General features: G+C 37.6%; 5 protein-coding genes across 11 annotated transcripts in view; 2 read left to right on the top strand and 3 right to left on the bottom strand.

Moving 5' to 3' along the window:
* The window catches only part of Ostgamma (oligosaccharide transferase gamma subunit), a 103,688-nt gene that overhangs the window by 11,881 nt on the left and 72,870 nt on the right, over nt 1–18,937 (bottom strand). The gene's annotated exons all lie outside the window — the stretch shown is intronic.
* On the bottom strand, nt 13–4,207 carry mtsh (mitoshell). Its single transcript, XM_017149339.3, has 6 exons — nt 4,059–4,207; nt 3,617–3,964; nt 3,294–3,555; nt 1,517–2,648; nt 943–1,089; nt 13–668 (listed from the first exon to the last, which is right to left on the bottom strand). The coding sequence occupies exons 2-6, from the start codon at nt 3,918–3,920 to the stop codon at nt 522–524; spliced, it is 1,992 nt and encodes a 663-aa protein (XP_017004828.2). The 5' UTR covers nt 3,921–3,964; nt 4,059–4,207; the 3' UTR covers nt 13–521.
* strat (RAB interacting factor STRAT) lies at nt 4,644–5,866 on the top strand. The gene is made up of 2 exons (XM_017160634.3): nt 4,644–4,828; nt 4,899–5,866. The coding sequence occupies exons 1-2, from the start codon at nt 4,706–4,708 to the stop codon at nt 5,142–5,144; spliced, it is 369 nt and encodes a 122-aa protein (XP_017016123.1). The 5' UTR covers nt 4,644–4,705; the 3' UTR covers nt 5,145–5,866.
* Nucleotides 5,730–10,448, bottom strand: LOC108062617 (UPAR/Ly6 domain-containing protein CG9338). The gene is made up of 4 exons (XM_017149367.3): nt 10,145–10,448; nt 7,208–7,381; nt 6,759–7,145; nt 5,730–6,685 (listed from the first exon to the last, which is right to left on the bottom strand). The coding sequence occupies exons 1-3, from the start codon at nt 10,197–10,199 to the stop codon at nt 6,925–6,927; spliced, it is 450 nt and encodes a 149-aa protein (XP_017004856.2). The 5' UTR covers nt 10,200–10,448; the 3' UTR covers nt 5,730–6,685; nt 6,759–6,924.
* On the top strand, nt 12,495–18,808 carry LOC108062576 (uncharacterized). 7 transcript variants are annotated; one of them, XM_070219704.1, is made up of 4 exons: nt 13,239–13,688; nt 14,107–14,219; nt 15,142–15,260; nt 18,192–18,808. In XM_070219704.1, the coding sequence occupies exons 3-4, from the start codon at nt 15,200–15,202 to the stop codon at nt 18,575–18,577; spliced, it is 447 nt and encodes a 148-aa protein (XP_070075805.1). In that variant the 5' UTR covers nt 13,239–13,688; nt 14,107–14,219; nt 15,142–15,199; the 3' UTR covers nt 18,578–18,808. The 7 variants fall into 7 exon arrangements, with proteins under 7 accessions (XP_017004795.2, XP_070075805.1, XP_070075806.1 ...); XM_070219702.1 differs by lacking the exon at nt 14,107–14,219 and having other exon boundaries at nt 13,240–13,466; nt 13,532–13,688; XM_017149306.3 differs by lacking the exons at nt 13,239–13,688; nt 14,107–14,219 and adding an exon at nt 12,495–12,585.

Raw genomic sequence — 18,937 nt, forward strand, 5'->3', positions numbered from 1 at the left:
ATTGTATATAAGTCAATTGTTATACGATTTTATTTATTATTTTGTTTAATTTGTATTTACTTGTGTTCCTAACTTACGATTCCATTTTGAGTTCCCTAAACAACTAAGAAATCGATAAAAAAAAAAACTAACATTATTTGTTCTAGATTTATTTCATTGTACAAATCTGAATTTGATTGACAAACTATTTTTGTAGTGAATTTTAACCAGTAGTTATTTCCGTACAAAGTGTACAGAATGCGTTAAATTATATATACTATATTATAAAATATATGTTTTGTTTTAATCACATGCTTGACTAGTGGTTGCGAACGAAAAACAGGTGTTAGAATGCGTAGAAACTTAGAAATTAATTTTAACGTTTGATGAATAAGACTTCTCCAAGTTCTATATAAGGCACTGTAGTTCGCGTCATCGAATCCAATTAAATTCTTTTCTATAGTTCTACTTAACTAAATGTTTTGTAACAAGCCTCTTGATAAGGTCAACTTTCAATAAACAACCTATTGGAGATTCTTCGCTTAGATTTCATAGTTGAAAAGCTTTTCGCCAGGACGGCCCATGATGTGATCGTATTGATTGGGCAAATGCGGTGGCTTGGACAGCATTCCGTTCACAGAGCGCTCGTAGAGATCGATGTAGTGCTGCAGGTTCTCGTCCGAGTACATCTAGGATATCAATAAAATGGGAATCAGTAAGGCGAAATGGCTGTTGCGATAAATATTTAGTGACGTGCGCTGGTTATTGTGTTATATATGAGATTAGTGCCCGAATGAGACCAGTGATTAGTACATTAGTCCATTAAATGGCCAACTCATACTGATACCTTGGCTGGGATGCCCTTTTTCCTTGACCTATAAATGCAGCATCGTAGGATTATCGAAAACAAACAGAAGTGTATAGTGTGGCAGATCAGATGGCTGCATAGAACCAAACCAATACCTTCAGGTAGCAGCGCACGGCGAAGATGATACGGCGTAGATCGTGAATGGCTTGATAAATATGATGGTACGAGGCACTCTCGCACTGCAGAATGATGGCTCGAACATCTATGAAATCATCCTGGCATTGTTGGTAGAAATCTGGGTACTGCAATGGTAATGGTAGATAAGAATACGAACAAGAAAAACGCTATAGTCGGCTTGGTGTCCCGACTATTTAATACCCGTCACTCAGCTAAAGGGAGTGCGAGGGAGATGAATATAACATTTTTTGATTGCGCATATCTTGTTAATGAATGGTCCAATTTGAAAAATGTCTTTTACATTTCGATAGGTATAAATATACACAACAAAATTGCATTTATACTTTTCGGAAATCTTTAAAGACACATTTTAAAATCGTTAGTGGGCGATTGTGGGCGTTTTAGGGGGCGGGGCGCTCGGCTGAAATAAACTTGCGCTGCGTAGGAAGCCCAAGAATATGTGTGGGAAATCTCAACCTTCTAGCTTTTGTAGTTTCCGAGATCTCTACGAGTAACGGGTATAATTATGGGGTCTTAACTAAGATTACTCACATAGTTGCGAGTGAACTGCTTTTTGAAGAAGCGCTCCAAGTGCTCCAGCTCCATTACTCCCTCGCTGAACTCGTACAGCTGGCGGGTGACCTCTCGCCCGATCAGGCTAAATGGATTTGTGTAAGCCCTCACATCCCTCAGACGCTCGCGTTCCGGCTCAGGCTGCGGACAGCACAAGGGAACTGGAGCTTTGCGAACCTCCTGGGCTGGCAAAGCCTTTTGGTTGGCCTTCCACTGCCATTGGGAATCCGCGTACGTATCCTTTGGTGTCGGGGGCTCCAATTGTTTTAGTTTGTGATCCTTTTGCAGTGGCTGATAGGTTCCGGTCTTCAGATAAGTGCCATTAGCATCCACATTGCGCTGCGTTTCCTCAGAGTCCTCGATCATGGTGTACAAATAGTTAAGATTCATTGGACATTTTGGCTTGTAAAGAGCAGCTGCCTCTTGGTTCTCTGAAAAGGATTTCCCCGTTCCATTTTGCTTGCGTGGAGTGCTGTAGGCACTTGGTCCTTGTCCATTGGTCAATGCCTGGTGCTTTTGACCAAAGCTGCTGCTATCGTTCAATGAGCTACTATTGTTCATGTTCACGTTAATGAGGGCACAGTCCTTTCCGGCAAAGCTGTTCTTCTGCTTCTGCAGCAGATCATCTAGACTCACAAAGGATTTGATGATCATCTGCACGAGGGATAGGGTCGAAACCTGCCAGGAATCAAAGGTGGCCATGAAACCCGTGGGCAACTCATCCTTAATCTTGTTTAAGCCTTCAGGAGTATTATAAACATAGCCCTTTAGAATAACCCAGGCATTCACAATGCGAGTGAAGACGAAGATGAAATCCTTGACTGCCCAGGCAATTCCCTGCGAGTTGATGTTGGGCAGCACGCCGTCCGGACGCAGGAGATCCTGCTTCAGGCGAGCACACAGGGTGTCGATCTTCTTGAAGCACGGACGATTGCGATGCGCATTGGCCAGATGCTCGGCTATCTCGCTGCCTTGCAGGGAAATCCTGGTCATGTCGTGGAGGCGCTGTTCATGCAACATCACCTCCGAGTTGCGCAGGAGGTTCTGGACACGCAACCCATCGCCGGCTCCGCTTTCCAAGGAACTAATGCTCGATTCATCGGGACCAAAGCTGAAACGGTCGAAATTGTATCATTCATTTATTCCATAACTCTTCTTTTTTAACTTTTTAAAACTGCAAGTTATGCTCAAAGATTTGAAACTCTTATTTGGAGAATAATATTTCTTAATTATTTTATACCTACAAAAATATTTAAAAATACAGTTATTTATTTAATTATGTTAAAATTGTCAAATCAGTTTAAAAATTATATAACCTCTAAAAATGACACGTATTCCGAAAAATCTTCATATTTTACAAAGAATTAAATATTTTTACTCTGTGGCCAAAATTATGGATATTTTTAAAAAGTGAAACATAATATATTATTATTATTATATTAGTAAATTAATTTATACCTAAAAAAAATATTTAAAAATAAAGTAATTTAAGTATAAAAATAGTTCACATTTGTGTAAAAAACTATGTTAAAATAATTATCAAATCAGTTTCGAAAAATGCCACGAAAAATCTTCATATTTTACAAAGAATGAAATTTGAAAAGTATGGATATTTTAGAGATCTGAAACATGGGTAATACTGTTTTCAAAAACTATTTTACAAAGAAAGTTCATTAAGGGGAGCTTTGAGGACACATTTTTAAGATTATTTATACGAAGCTCTGTTCTAAGCAAATATTAGAGAGTTTGATCTTACCCATCCTTAACCAGAACTGCTCCAGACTTCTTAAGCTCGGTGCCTGATAATTCGAGGCCGAAATCCACCTGGGTGGCCGCATCGCAGCTGCGCTTGATGGGCGTCTGGGTCTGAGTTTGGGTGGCCCGGTACTGCTTGGGCGGCGGAACGTGAGTGCCACATGGATAGTACTGCGGCATATAGTAGCCAGCCATGTTGCAACTGGCGGTGGCCGAGGCACGAGCTGAATACACCTGACCCTGGCCATAGGCGTTCATGGAGGCTGCAAAATGGGAATGGGAATAAATGACAATCTAGATACTCTGGAACCGTTCTGAACGCACCGGAACTGGCTGCGTAGTACTGCATACCCGGCATGGGCATGTAGGCCATATGATGGGGATTCACAGCCGGTGGAGGCGGTGGCACATGGGCGTTTCCGGTCATAATGGGGCAATTGGCAGTACCCGGTATGAAGACAGTCGACGGACCCGGAGTTCCCATTGACCAGGAGCTCTGCGAGACATGTTCCTGCACGAAGACATCGGTGACCATGCGATTGCGATCCAAGTAGGTTTGCTGGTACATCGACTGCTGGTGCATCGACTGCATGGTCACCGATGGTATTTGGTACAGGGGAATGTTCATGTTTCGGCCAGGAGTTTGGTTTCTTAAAACTGCAAGAAAAACACCTACCGAAAAAGCTCGAAAATATTATCTCCATTTTGAGGTTAGCTATCGAGGACTATTTAAATGTGGATTGGTCAATCCTCGGCAGAAACTTACAAGAACTGAAATGTTGGTAACTCCTGATTACTCAATGGCAAGTGCCGAATTTTTGGCCCAAAAGAAGAACCGTCCGAACCGTCAGAAAGTCAGAAAAGAAAAGGAAATTTCTTTCAAAAATGGCAGCCAGAGTTGCCTAGTTATTCAGAGAGTTGTCGCATGCTTATTAATAGGACCATAATCTAGGGATTGTCAACAAATCAAATATCAGTAAAGAAATTAAAACAGTCGCAACAAATGAAACAAATAGGTTTTACTACTTTTCTTTTGTATTTCCTAGAACAAAACTAATTTATTTCAGATTGAAGAAGGATATTTTAAAGTTACCAGGAAACTGTGATTTTGAATTTTTAATTTAATTAAACAGTCAGACAACAAATGAAACAAATATGTTTTACTCGTTTTTCTTTTGTATTTCCTCAAGCAAAATTAATTAATTTCGTATTGAAGAAGAATATCTTAAATGTGACAGAAACCGTGTTTTTGAATTTGTAATTTAACGGGTGCCATAAATATCGGATATCGATATCGAATACCGATTACATCAGTGTGACCGCAGAACGGACTAGTGTTGTTAGGCACCCGAATATTACTTTTAACACTAGATTTCATGCATTTGGTACAAAATTAATATACATTAATAAAAAATGACGGAAGAGGCTGATTTTAGTGACCAAATAGTTGATGGAAAGAACAAATCAAATGTGCGCTGCCAGTTCTGCAATAGTTTGATGCTCAAGGCTCAGGAGGGCACCTTCAGCGCGGAGGAAGTGAGTGTGCCGGGTGTTATTTCCCATCTGACTGGGCAATTCCTAATTGTTTACCTTTTCCTTCGCTCAGGTGGAAGTGCCCCTGATGATGCAAAAACAGGACAGAACGGCGGACAGTCTAAACAGCGAGCCCTTGAAGGACTTCTGGCTGGTGAAGGACATGATGACGTTCGAGAATATAGGATTCTCCCACACAGTGGACGGCAGGAAGTTCCTGGTTTGCGCGGACTGCGAGCGAGGACCCGTTGGCTATCATGATCTGACCACCCGCCACTGTTTCCTGGCCCTCAAGAGGGTGGTCCACAAGGACTCTTAGAACCCATAGTCGCAATATCTTTCAATCATTTTGATCATAGCACATGCCATGTCCATGACGTGGAATGTAAAGTATAATCCGCTTATCTGTATGTTTCGGTTTATCTCTTCACTGAATTTCAGCGAATTGTAATTAATTCAGCAAGTATTTTACCTTATTCCACTAAAAAATGTTTTTATCTATAGTGGCATCTTGTAATTACCTCAAGTAGCATTTCCTCTGCTGAAAATCGATGAATTTAAAAGCCAAAACATATGATATTTATGACTAGAATTTCTCACAGAAAGACAAAAAGTCTATTTAAAATTTAAGCGAAATAAAACTCTTTTAAAATTCTGATCTAGTAGCCAATAGATTTTGCAATCCTATTTAGATCAATAAATTGGTAATCAATTTCCATTAGAAATTTAACAACAATTAAACAATATTGAAACAAAAATTCTTAAACTTAAACTTAGTTAAAAAAGTCTTTAGAAAATTTATTTATCCTTTAAAAATACACTTTAAAACAAATTTTATCAAAGGTTGAAAAATCAGTTCCAACTTTCTCATACAAACTGCATTTCTGGGCAATAAAAACATTCGTCTTTTGTATTCATATTTATTGTTTTTCACTTTAAACATTTTACAATTTTATTGCATTATAAATATTGCATTTTAGAGGAGATTCTTAACTAAAAAATTTTTACTATAAACTGTTAATTTGCTATACGAACTAAAAATGATGTATTTGTTGCTTTGGTTTTGTGTAAGGATTTTATATAGTTTACTTGGTATCTGCGTCTGCATTTATCGCTACGTTGGACAAAAGGTTTCACTGGTGTTTCCTCTAATGGATCTCCCATAAATTTGGTGTCTCCTTGCTGGGTGGTGCCTATGCGGTAGATGAAACGACTTCAAAGTTTTCCGTTTTTGGCAGTTGGTTACAACAACGAGTGTTTTTCCCCTTGGGAGTGCGGTAGATATGGGCGTGGTCGCCGCCCCTAAGCGTGTCACAACTATCTTTGGGTTATCCAAGGACGACTTTCCTCCCAATTGCTTGCTAATTATTCTATGAAGTGTTCTCCTCGTTGAGCTTTATTTTTTTTTAATACTTTCATTTTTATATTCGCTATTGCATTTAGCTTGCTTGTTAGAATTTTGGTTTAAGTCTTATGTAAATAAAAATAGAGAAACTTAGGCGAAGAGTGTTAACATTTATTATGTACTACTTTTCCATTTCGGTAGCCTTAATTTTTAACATTGTTAGCTTGTGGCCATCTTTGACTTATTCGTTTATTTCGATTTGTTAAATACTTTCAACTGCGGTAGGTTTTAGTTTTATTTATTCGTTTAATTTCCTTGCTTTCGTTTAATACGTTAGTTTCAAAATTCCTGTTAATGTAAATAGATTTGAACGATTATATTGGCCAATTGTTACATGCTCTCTTTGGTTTTTATATACACTTCTAGTTAGGGAATTATGTTATTATTTAATACTTTGTATAAAGCTTTTACGGTTCTCCATTCAAAAAATGTTACAAAATCAGGCTGGACCAGAGCTGAAAATAGAAATATAGATTTATATAATTATTATAATTATATAATTTATTTAGGCTTTATATTTATGATTACCTGGCTCTGGAGCAGCTCTGCGAGTGGACCTTATTGATGATGATTGGGGGAGAAACGGTGAAAGTGTCACAGAAGTCAAAGAGTCAGCAGCATTACGAAAAGAAAACTGGGTGGATGCATCGATAAAACAAACAAAAACAACTGAGGGGCTCCCTCGATTTCGTCCTTAACGCTGTAAAAACTGACGGGCGCTCAGCAGGAGTCCCACCATGGCTGCGGCTGCCACGCCCACCGCCGAGGCGCCCATCGCCCCGGTTCCGTTGCAGGTGTCCGTATCACAGGAGCAGACCACCTGGCGACCTCCGAACCCGGCACGCTGATAGCAGTAGTTGGTGGAGGTCTGGTTCTGGTAGGCACAGGTCCTTATCACTCGGCTATCCGGGGGCACTGCAGTGGGATAAGTCGGGGTATAATTCGATCTCTTTTATTTATTTACTCTTTCTACTCACGGCTGTTCACGGAGAACTCGATGATCTGCGTGATCTTGCGGCAGTACGTGGGAATCCCCTTGCCGCGGGATGAGTACTGCTCATCGCAGTCCTTCACCAAGTTGTCGGGCGGAATGTCCAACGCGCAGTTGGCATCTTTGTGGCTGTTACAAACAAAGCACTTGATGGCATATCCTACGGAAAATAGTTTAATAAAAAATAATTATAATATTTTATTGTATTTAAAATAGCATTAAGGAATATTTTAATTCAAAGAAAAATAATAGTTTAATGTTGATCGTTAATGATAACTTCTTCATTAAGCAATACACAATTTAAATCGCATTCTTTAGATCATATGGAAATAATTTAAAATATAGCTTCTTTTATTTTAATTTCCATTGCTATAATATTTCTAAAGTGTTCAATTCAGGGACCGAATATAACAAATATTTTGTAATTTTTATTAAAAAAAAATCATACGACAGGATAACGCTAAAAATTTGAAAAAAAAATCATAAAACCAAAATTGGTCTATTCATATTTCCAATGAACATGATTTAAGTTTAATTTGACTCAAATTATGTTATTATGGTAATTATTGGTAAACTTGTTATAATAATATATCTTTAAAGTCTCGTAAATTCTTAAATTCTTGTTAAATTGGAAATCACCACAGAAACCCACTACTTAATTAAATCACTTATTTTACTCCTTGCATCCACAAAGGTATTTCCGTAATTGCATTTGCGCATCCTAAGTGCATATTCCTTTCCACTAGATTCCTTTTAACAGCCACTCATTTTTTCCCCGCCTATGCAATCTTCCACTTAATTGACCGCAAAGCTATTGTTAGTGCCAATTAGAAATTTTCCATTTGCAGCTGGCATATGCTTAACCTTAATAGTTTCACAAAACAAGTGAAAGAATCAGGCGTGTAAACAAATACTTGAGCCATACCACCTAGATATAAGTATAAAGAGATCTCCGAGGCTTATGATTGATGTCGTTGCCTTAGCTAAATTGAATTTAAGGTCGTGCGCGACACGAGATTCGCATTATTTAATTTTCCGAATATACGAACTGAAAATGTGCCGCCTGTCCGTCCGCTAGAATGTCACCTGCCCCGCCACAACAATGGTGCAACTTGCGATGCGCTTTTGTCCCACGCGGTGCCAAAAATGGCACAATGGCATGGAAATGCCAGTGAATCCAGCGGATCCATCGACGCCTCCATTAGCGGCAGACTGCGAGGCTCTTAGGAGTGCCCAGCTAATTGAGACATCGACGTTGCTAATGGACTCGAATAACTTTGCCTCACTTCTCTTGGGTGTGAATGCTAATACTCCCACTGTCCATTCTCAGTATATTTGGGTTACATAAGCAGGGCGGAAAAATGTCCTGCCTGCTTTTTGGGCGAAGATACTTGAGAACAATAGAAAAGGACTTCGGTAAGATGAAGCACTCTACGGGGTGGACTAGATACTCTAAGAGCTGGATACGTCAACATCATGACAAAAGAATGTCATATACTAAAAGGAAGTACCAAAGATGAGTAATAAGTTATTGAAACAAGCAGATTTTCATTTAGAGTTAAGAGCAAATGGATAAGTAGACCATTGAGTCAAACTTAATTAATAATTTAATTTAATAATAATTTATGTAGTATATGTAGGTTATATATCACCCACCACTCGGCTGAAAAATTAAAGAAATTTTGGTATTCAAAAAATATGCAACAAAAAATTTGTTCTGATATCACCCCCCGCAACAAAATCCTAGATCCGCCACTGCCTAAGACCTGTTATATTATTTATCTGCTATAATAAATAACAACAAATGAAAACGAAAATGGAACCCTTTAAACGTTTAAGATTATATTTATGGATTAACATTACTTATTTGTATTGTATTTAACGAAAAATTAGAAAAATATACCAATCATATTATTAAAATAATTTTGAGACTAAAAAAAAAACAAAATATAAAAAAAGTGATTTTAATAAAATAAACATTACATTCCTATCATAAAAAAAAAACAAAATTAAACAAAATTCATATCTTCCACAAAATATTCCCGAAATTTGTGTCGTAAAATTCCCAACTATTCCCACTGTTTACAGTCATCTCCAATTAAGGTTTGTTACGGTCTATAAATAGCCATAAATTGCATTGATTGAATTGCCTAGAACGCGAAAAATATGGTGCATATACAATATATTAAGAAATTCCGCAATACGAAATTTAATTTTGATCTATTGAGTTATTTACGAAACAGAGATATTTCCTTATTTCGCTTTATTAAAACATGTAGCATATTTATATAAGTCACTGAGCGGATTTCGGTTTTGGGTGATGGGGACTGCAACTTGCCCCCAGGACCTTTAACCAAATAGAGTGCGCATGTCCTACATTATCCTTGCACATACACACATTTGTGGGAAAAGTTATAAAGAGATTTTCGAAGGAAAAGAAGGAAGGAAAAACTTGAAGCTAACACAAGTTCCTCGGGATTATTCTTTGCGAAGGGATAATATAGTGTGGGCTAATTATTATCTGTTTTAGTCAGGATGTCAACTGGCAACGACCCTATGGATAACCCCACCTCCTCCGTTTTTTCCACGCAGCCCAGGAAAAAGCTGTGGCAGAGAGCCAACAAATGAAGTAGAGAAAAAAGTTCCTTTTCACAGAGAGCTCAAGGAACCCAACTTATATCTATTGAATGCAAATATTACTCAGTGGGTCGGACAAAAAGGCGCCACGGCGGCCGGCTTGGAGACCCTATAGATACGATACTCTGGCTTTTTCGCTTTTCGGCGTCAGGACGGCGCCACAAGCTCTCCCATTTCTCAGCGCGACCCAGGAACCTGCCCCTTCCATATCGTACATCTCCTATTATGTAATCGTAATCGCGATGTCGGACGTCCGTTCAGCGATTCAACCTTAAATCCTTTTTACCTTGCTGCACGGCGATGGCCAAAATCAGCGCACTAATCACATAGATGTACTGCATTTTTATTTTGTAGACTTGAAACACTCTTTCGTTTGGGTCACTAAATACTTTTATATTCTATTCGATTGGTCGCGGATCTTAACGTGCGACTTTCACAGGCGACTAGATTCACAGATTTTCCGTTTTATGGGGCTGCTGGTGGCTCTAATATGATATTCCTTGCAAAAAACTAGCGCTCACGGCAAAACGCTGGCAAACGGTTGACAAACGGCAAACGACTGGGCAAAGCAGCAGCCGCACTCGACAAATGTACCACACGAACACGAATTGCGGACGGGCAGGCCAGTCCACGGGGCGGATGAGCAGTCGGATCGGATCGGGTGGCGATAAAGGGGGGCGGTGGGCGGTGGTCGGTGGGTGGTGGCCCCAATCCCAGCCTCAGATTTCCAGCTTGCAGCCAGGGAGCTTTGGCCGGGAAGCTTTCGAGTGTGCGTCCTCTTTTTCCTCTTTTTGCAGTCAGGAGACACGAAAGAGTAGCTGCTAAAAAGTGTCTCAATCGACACTGGTCTACAGGGGTGGGGTCTTGAGAAAGCGTCTTATAGATTAAATTATTTCATAAGCTAATCTAAAAATTTTATGTTTTTTGTTTGTTTATTTCAGGCAAATCTTTTCTTATCTTCACATTTAAAACTTAGTACAGATAAAGCATCACTTATTTCCTAAATTCACATGCTTTATCAAAAAAACATTTAATTATTTAATAGGTTTTTTATCAGTAAACTTATCTCCTAAATTAATAATTACTTTATAGTTATTATTATTAACAGATTAGGTTTAAACTTAAGTACCCATTTGTAATGTGAAGAAATAATTAGTTCAAGATTATCAAGGGTTAGGGTTATAAGGGCCAATTTAGTAATGAAACCTCTAATCTAAGCTAAGAAAATACATTTACAAACTAATCTTTCCAAAACTTACTCAACGAGCAGATAACAAATCGTTTGGTGTAATTTTAACTATGAGTTTTAAAACCTATTTATTGAATTTGAAAAAAATTAATAAAACATTCTACTTCCATATATATTTCCCACTTGTTCTGTGCCCCATTTGTCTGTTTACTCTTTTATTTATGTATATTTAAGTACTCGCAATTAGAACCTGCAATTAGGAAGGCAGTGCACTGGACTATCCACTCATAACCCTGAGCGCCACTTCAACTAGGCGTCCAGACACTCAATCCGGAGATCAAGACGCACACGTGAACGGGCAGAAAATGTGGCATAACCCAAGCATAAATCTGCCCGGTGCATTAATTAAGCTTAATCGCAGGCTTCCTCTTGGAGCTCCGAGTTAGCTTAGCACAAAGTCGCACAAATTGCTGCCCCAAGACGCTGGTCAATTGAATTAAATCTCTCTTTCACTCGCCATATAAATATTTTTGCAGATCGTTTTGGCTGGCTTTTGTGCCCCAATCAGTGCGCGAAATTGAAGAAGCCATGGGGGAAGATTGCCCTTTGGGGAGACTGTCTTTACTCTGTCTCCGAGTCTCGTTTGTACTTACACAGAAAATAATCATAATTAATGCTAATGGTATGAAAAATCCTCGAATAAAACTAATAAATTTGAATTGATCAAATTTGAAATTTTATAGAAATAATAGTGGCTAAAATAATATTTAATATTTAAGACAGCAAAATCATATATCACATCATATTCTTTCAGTGCAGTGTCCCTCAGTTGATTGCATTAAATTATGTTTGTGACTATAAATAGCAATAAAAAGAAAAGAGTTTCGTCTTTGGATTGGGGTTAAAGTACCGGTAATCAAAATGTTGACTAACATATTAGGCAAATAATTTTTTAAATTTAAATACCATTGAGACTGAAAGCTGAAGCTCCTTAAGCTAAGGTTTAAACCTAAGCTAAGGTTTCTAATAAGTTGTAGAACAGACTAAAAGCTCTCACTAAGGTTAACATGGGATATTTTATTTGGTTGGGAAATTCCCCTTGTTTTGATTAGAGCATTAACCCCAAAAAATGCGCTTCTTTTATTTACTTTTCAATCGATCTGAGTAAACTTTAAATTCGTATTTTTATGCGCAATTAATCTTCAAGTCTGGCAGTTGGAGCAGGGGAGTTACACTTCCAGAGAAAACTTGTTAGAACAAAACAAACAAAAAAATCCGCAAACCGGTTCCGGCAAACAAGAATCTGTTCACTGAATTTGTTTTTTGTATAATCGAATCCAAGTCTGACCTCCCAATAACGCTCGCTGATCAGCTGATTTCTGACTTCGATACGATCCCAATGCCATTTGCCTAAAGACAAAGACAACATTTTCACAGACCTCAGTTACACGTTCGATTTGCTGCAGATTGGTTCTACAGTCGATAGGTTTCGGTATTTTCATATTTCAACTCAAATAAGCTTTTGGAAATAAAATAGCGTAAGTTCTGCAAAATTAAAAAAGAATCTTTTCAAAAATTAATTATTTAAAAATTTTTTTTTTTAACTAAAAATGAATTTGAATTTTGTTTGAGTGGACAGTAAAAATTTTGCGGCGTTTTAGGTGCGAAAAAAGAAGAAAAATGAAAATAAAACGTTTTCAAAATCCAAAGTAAAAAAGAAAATCCAAGAAATTTTTATATATGTTTTACTTCTTGAAATATGTCACTCCTGCTTTTGTACCTAAAACTTTTTCTAGTGTTCTCCTTGTAGCAGTTTATGCATTTTAAAACCACTTTTCTTAATTAAAGAAAAAATCTTGGATATTCCTCCTTAAAATACAAAAACATTTAATGGTCAGAATGATAAACAAATAATTGGTATTAATTTTCCAAATTGATTTTTCCACACAAACAAAAAATCAAGTTACTTTTTTGAATTCTTATTTATATTCTTGCACTTAAGATTTTTTCAAACATTTTCTACAATTTTATGGTCATGCTTGAGTTAAAGAGCTAATTTAGCCCAAGAACCGCTTCAAACTGGCTGAAACCAAAAACTGAAAGGTCTACCGCTGAAATAATTCGGTTTGTTTTCGCTTTCCACACAAAGAAGCGTGGAAATTTCAAATTAGTTGCATTGCTTGCAGAATCGGACACCGAATTAATGCAGCAAAATAAGGGAGCGGACTTTGAGAAACATTTAGCACGCGTAACGATGACTCAAGAAATCAACGTTGCCGCCAAAACTGCCTTGAACTAGGACAGATAATCTCCGTCCTCCCTATCAACACCGCTGTTTTCCTCAATTAAGTTGAGTCTGGAAGTCTGACTTCGTCACCGATGCGGACTAGACCAAACCACCACAGCTGAGTTTTTGGAGGTGCGAACCAGTTTTAACTAATCGGTACCGTTGATAAGGGACTAGAATTATGCATGTCTATATAGAGTTCGAACAGTCCACGTTCTGGCCGTCAGAACGTGCTCCTATCGCTAAACCCAGCTCCCCGGAACCAAAACGATAGAAAAACACATTAGAGGCAATGACATCTCGGCCCGAACCCAAGATTTGATTTAGGACTTCCGATCGTAAACCAAATATGAGGTATATAAACAGTTTATTATTATGTTGTATGTCAGTAGTAATTTGTACTACACTTTTTATAATCCTTGATTGAGATTATTTTAATAGATCATAACAAGGTGATATTTTTGAAGAAAAGTTAATGCTTATATTTATGAATTTTTAATACGTTTTTAATATACAAAAAAAAATAGTTTAATTAGGGAACATCTACAAAATTTAATAATTTATTTAATAATAATATTTCGCAATTTTTAAAAGTTTTTGATATTGGCTTGAGTCTTTTCTCTATGTGGAAGACCCATATGACAGAACCCTAAGCAAGGGACTTCTTTACATGTTAAATGGAATAAATACGTGTTATTCAAACGGAAGGCCAATGTCACCTAATGAGATATAATTTAGTCATAGCTTGTTTACTTTTTTTTCTTTCTACCAGTGACGTCACGGCGGACTTAACCGGTTCAAGCCGGTGGATTCCATTTGGATTGTGTTTTGTTTTTGGGTTGAGAACCAAGCTGAAACCAACCGAAGCCAGAGCTTATCAATGCAGCAAGTGAACTACCTTGTGTAGCATCCCCTATATATGTATAAGTATTAGCACATATACTCACATAATACGACCCCGTAAAGACGATCGAGTGACGGAAGTTTTTACATTTTTCCCATTTGCTGACTTTAGGGCCGATCTTGTTGTTGAAGTCGCTCTTTTTCCGCGCTCTCGAAGCAGCTCTCTTCGGCTCTCATTTCGGGCTGAGTTGACTTTTTGAAAAATCAACGTTTTTCGAAAAGTCAAATACGAGTTTTCAGATTCATCTCGACGGTGCTCGCGTCAAGTTGTCCGCTCGCATTAAACAATAATAATTGTGTGAGTTTGTGAGAATAATAGTGTGTTGTAACCATTTGTGACCATAAAGAGTTGTCAATTAAACTTCTCGAAGGTTATTAAAGGCGAATTAAAATATAGAAATAAAAAAAAAATAAATTAAAATTGATTATTGAGAAAAAGTTAAATATACTTGAACAGATGTTTAAGTGCTTTTGGATAAACACAATTCAAAACAGTGTTTAAAATTCTAAGAATACTAGATAATTGTATTCTGTTCATTCAGTTTTAGTGGCTTATCGTTGGAATTACATTCACTCCTTTATTAATTAATATAAATAAATCTAATACAAATTTACAAAACATATAGAATTTTATTAGCCTTGTGAAATATTGAAATCTTAAATAAAAAGTTGCATTCGTACAATATTAGCACTTGTCACGTTTATAAGCCACGTTCTAATACCGGTTTACTAGTGTAAATAACATCAGTATATGTACAAGGAATTATAGATTATAAATATTACTACAGCAATGCTAATGAACAGACCGCTGCTTTTAGCGCTAATCAAATTACAAACAAACCCCAGTACAAAAACCGAAAACAAATCAGATAAATTAAAAAGGAAATTCTATTACTTTTTACAGCATCAGCGTTGGATAAGTCAGCTATCGGTGATCTGTAACCCGAACGAAAAACCACAAAATGTCACCAACTATGTTCATCTATGCCGTGTGCCTGGGATTGGTCGCCAATTTCTTAACAGGTGAATTTCCATAGTATATTTAAGCAATTTCTACTATTTATTCCAGTACATAATTAGTTTACGAAGAACAGCTGCCTTTTGTTTTGTTAATCAATTGAAAACCACTTTCATTTAGCTCAGTACGAAATACCAATTGATTGGCCAACACTTTAGAGCTGTTTAAATTTAGTTTTCGCCAATTGTTTTATTTCCCCATCTCTTTTAAACCGACTAACCTCAACTCAACAAGCTATAAAATCACTGAGGTGGAAACTCATGCCAAACTCTTTTGTGAATCACCTAGACATTTCATGAAAATTGATGCTCTCAAAGCAAGCACCAAAATTTAATTGAATTTACCCGGATTGCTGCTTGAAAAATGAAAGGAAGTCGAAGTGCGGTGGAAGCTTTTAAAGATGATCTTGGTAATTGATCATTGAAATGGATAGTGTTAGGTGCTAGTAAATGTGAATATTTAATGTTTTAAATTTTTTTAGAGGAATTATTTTTTTTAGAATTGTTTGAATAGTTTTTAAGACATTTATTTTATTTCATTCTTATGCTTTCAATAAGTTTACGATGCTCAGAGTGCTTGTAGCTATTATCTTATCTTTCTACGTCTCACTTCAACGCCCACCAGTAAGGTTAATTATTAATTGTTTAAAAAATCCGAGAGTTTATTCTAATTAGCCACTGGAAGCTCACACGCACACACAATCCTTTGTAGGCCGCCGCCACGAATAAATTGATTGTCCAAGCAATTTTGCAGCTCGCACTTGGATGTTAAGGGAACATTAAACCGCGTTAAATAATATTGAAAGTATTTGCACGCGAACATATGTGGATATATATAATAATCGGTTTTGCAAATATGCACGTTTATGGACATTCCAGTGGCAAGTGAATAATACTTCTCCCTTTTCTCTGGCAAACTTAAGAGCGCGTTTCATTAGCGAACAATTGTCAGGCGAAAAGTTACCACAATGGCAACAGTTGAGAGATATTGCGCTCGACTGCCTCGATTTCCTCCCGCTTTTCCGCCTTTCCGCTTTCCATCCAAGTTCACTGAAAAGCCGCATGAATATGCAGCAAATGTAAAATGCAAATGCGAAATGCTAGAAATGCAAATTCCAATTCCGAACTGCCACTGTGGATTTTTATGGCAGGTGACTTTTTGTTACTCAATGTTTGTTCGCCCTGCCCTGGAATGGCTTAATTGCCAAACGGTCTACGTGAGTAGCCACCAAAGTGTTATAATATTATGCATACGCCCCGTTACGTTAGACGTTTGTAATCCTGACAACCTCAGACATATTCGTAATTTACAAGAATGAGTTTCAAGCTACTGTTCCTCCAGTCGTCATGTCCTTGCCCTTTGGTAATGCAATATTTTTTTACCAGGTTCAATGGGGAAATTCTCTTTTGAGTGACGTCTTCAACTCTTCCAATTCCCTGCCGTTTCCTCGGGCTATAGTTTCTGTCAAATGGTAACCAAATTGGGTAGAGACTGTCAAATGGGCTTAAGGAAAAACAGATATGGTAATAGAAAAGAAAATGGACAGGATAATTGCTTAAAGCTATAAATGGTTTGAAAATTGTCTGCAATAAGTTTAAAAAGGGCCTATAACTTTACATCAAAATATTAACGTAGTTTTTTATCTTAATTTTAAATTTGACAAATTTACAAGGTTTTAAGAATTTATGTGTGATTTATGTCGGTAATTGAAGTAGATAGCAAGGAAAATATAATTAAAATTATTTAAGAAATAAATAATTTTTATTAATTTGCAATTACCCTATAGTTTAGTTAGGGTTACGGAACTTCGCATTAATTTTACTCCGAGTGACTTCAAGTTTTTGCCGACTCCTCGAGGGTTTGCGTGCCAATGTCTGGATGTTTCGGCATTTATTTTTTTGGCCCCAAGCAGTTGACATGCAATTATTCAGGTTACTGCAGTCGAATAGAAGTCAGTTTGTCAGTCAGAGGCCTTACCTGCCGACAGAAACGGGGGGTGGCAGTGGGAGGCTAATAAAACAATTTACTGTCAGTGTGACGGAGACTTTGAAAAGGGCGATTCGCGAGGCATTTGAATGCCATTTGAGGTTGCACGTATCCAATTACCGTCGAGAAGAAAAAAAGGAGTTGTGGTTGTATAATTAAAGCAAATATTTTAAATAATATCAACGGGTAGGGATTAATTGCAAAGTAAAGATAAACCTATTGAAAGATTATAAAAATAGCCACTTAATGTCTAAATTCATATTATAATTTTTGGAGTTAAACCAAGAAGCTATTTATATTCCAGGAATTTATTTTAAACTTAAAAGTTAGCTAGCAACTTTCCAAATATAAAAAAAAACAAGAAAGGAAGCTACCTTCGGCCAGCCGAAGCTTATATACCCTTGCAGATAAAGTAATGCTCACTCGGTGCAATTCCAGGGATTCCAGATTCAGCGTTTCTATTTCAATTTTGTTTTTAAGTAGTCAAGAATCAAAACGCCTACTTCCTACAAAGTTACAATGAATTTTCTTATATTTGTTTGAATATTCCTATAGAAGCCTTAAGATATAGTGGTCCGATCCGGCTCGCTCCGACATACGTACTACCTGCAATAGAAAGAAGACTTTCGGGAAAGTTTCATCGCGATAGCTTTAAAACTGAGAGACTAGTTCGCATAGACTGACATGGCTAGATAGACTCGGCTGTTGGTGCTGATCAAGAATATATATACTTTATGTGGTCGGAAACGTCTCCTTCACTGCGTTGCAAACATCTGACTGAAATTATAATACCCTCTACAAGGGTATAAATATCCTAAAAATGTCAAGCATTTAAGAAATAATTAGAGAAAATATTATGAGGTGATACAGGGGTTATTACCTAATATCTACTTAACATAATTAAAGAGTAATTATTTAATGTACCTTGCCCTTTTCGTTTGCCCTTGCAGTGAGTGCCATTCGGTGTCATCAGTGTAACTCGCACGACAACGAGGACTGCGGTGGCCTGGTCGTGAACACTCCCCGCGCCCAAAGGGACAACCAATACCTGACGGACTGCACGCCACCCAGTGGCAAGGAAGCCTTCTGCCGAAAGACGGTGATTAAGTTCGAGGTTGACGATTCGCACAGGATCGAGAGGAGCTGCGGTTATATTCCGGAGAAGATACAGAATGCCTGCTTCACGGCCGACAACGAGGGCTACAAGCAGATCATCTGCACCTGCCCCGAGGAGGGATGCAATGGCGCCACCTCACTGCTGGGAGCCCGACAGGTGGGCTACAGTCTGGTGGGATCTGTGGTCAGTCTGGTGGCGGCCGCCGTCTTCAGTCGTTAAATTAACACCTAAACTTCCGCATCCTGCATCCTGTATCCTGCATCCAAAAAGTACCTTATCTTAACTGGTTAAACTAAGTCTTAAATATTTTGCACTAAGTTCTTTGATGTTTGCCATATCTAGCTACGTACACAATCCCCCGTCTGTCTTGGCAACTCTTGCGCGTTAAGTCTCGTATTTTGTATTCGTAATTGTAGTTTCTATGAAAATATAAGCATAATATTTAACTGATATGGCTGGACTTTTAATGGCAATGCAAACAGTTGAAAATCCTGGGGCATAAACCCATCGTTTATGCTTGGCATTTAAATTACTTTGGTAAGCAGGGGAAGAGGCCTCCGAAATTTATGAACTAATGTG

Source organism: Drosophila takahashii, chromosome 2L (assembly GCF_030179915.1).
Source record: "Drosophila takahashii strain IR98-3 E-12201 chromosome 2L, DtakHiC1v2, whole genome shotgun sequence".
NCBI lineage: Eukaryota > Metazoa > Arthropoda > Insecta > Diptera > Drosophilidae > Drosophila > Drosophila takahashii.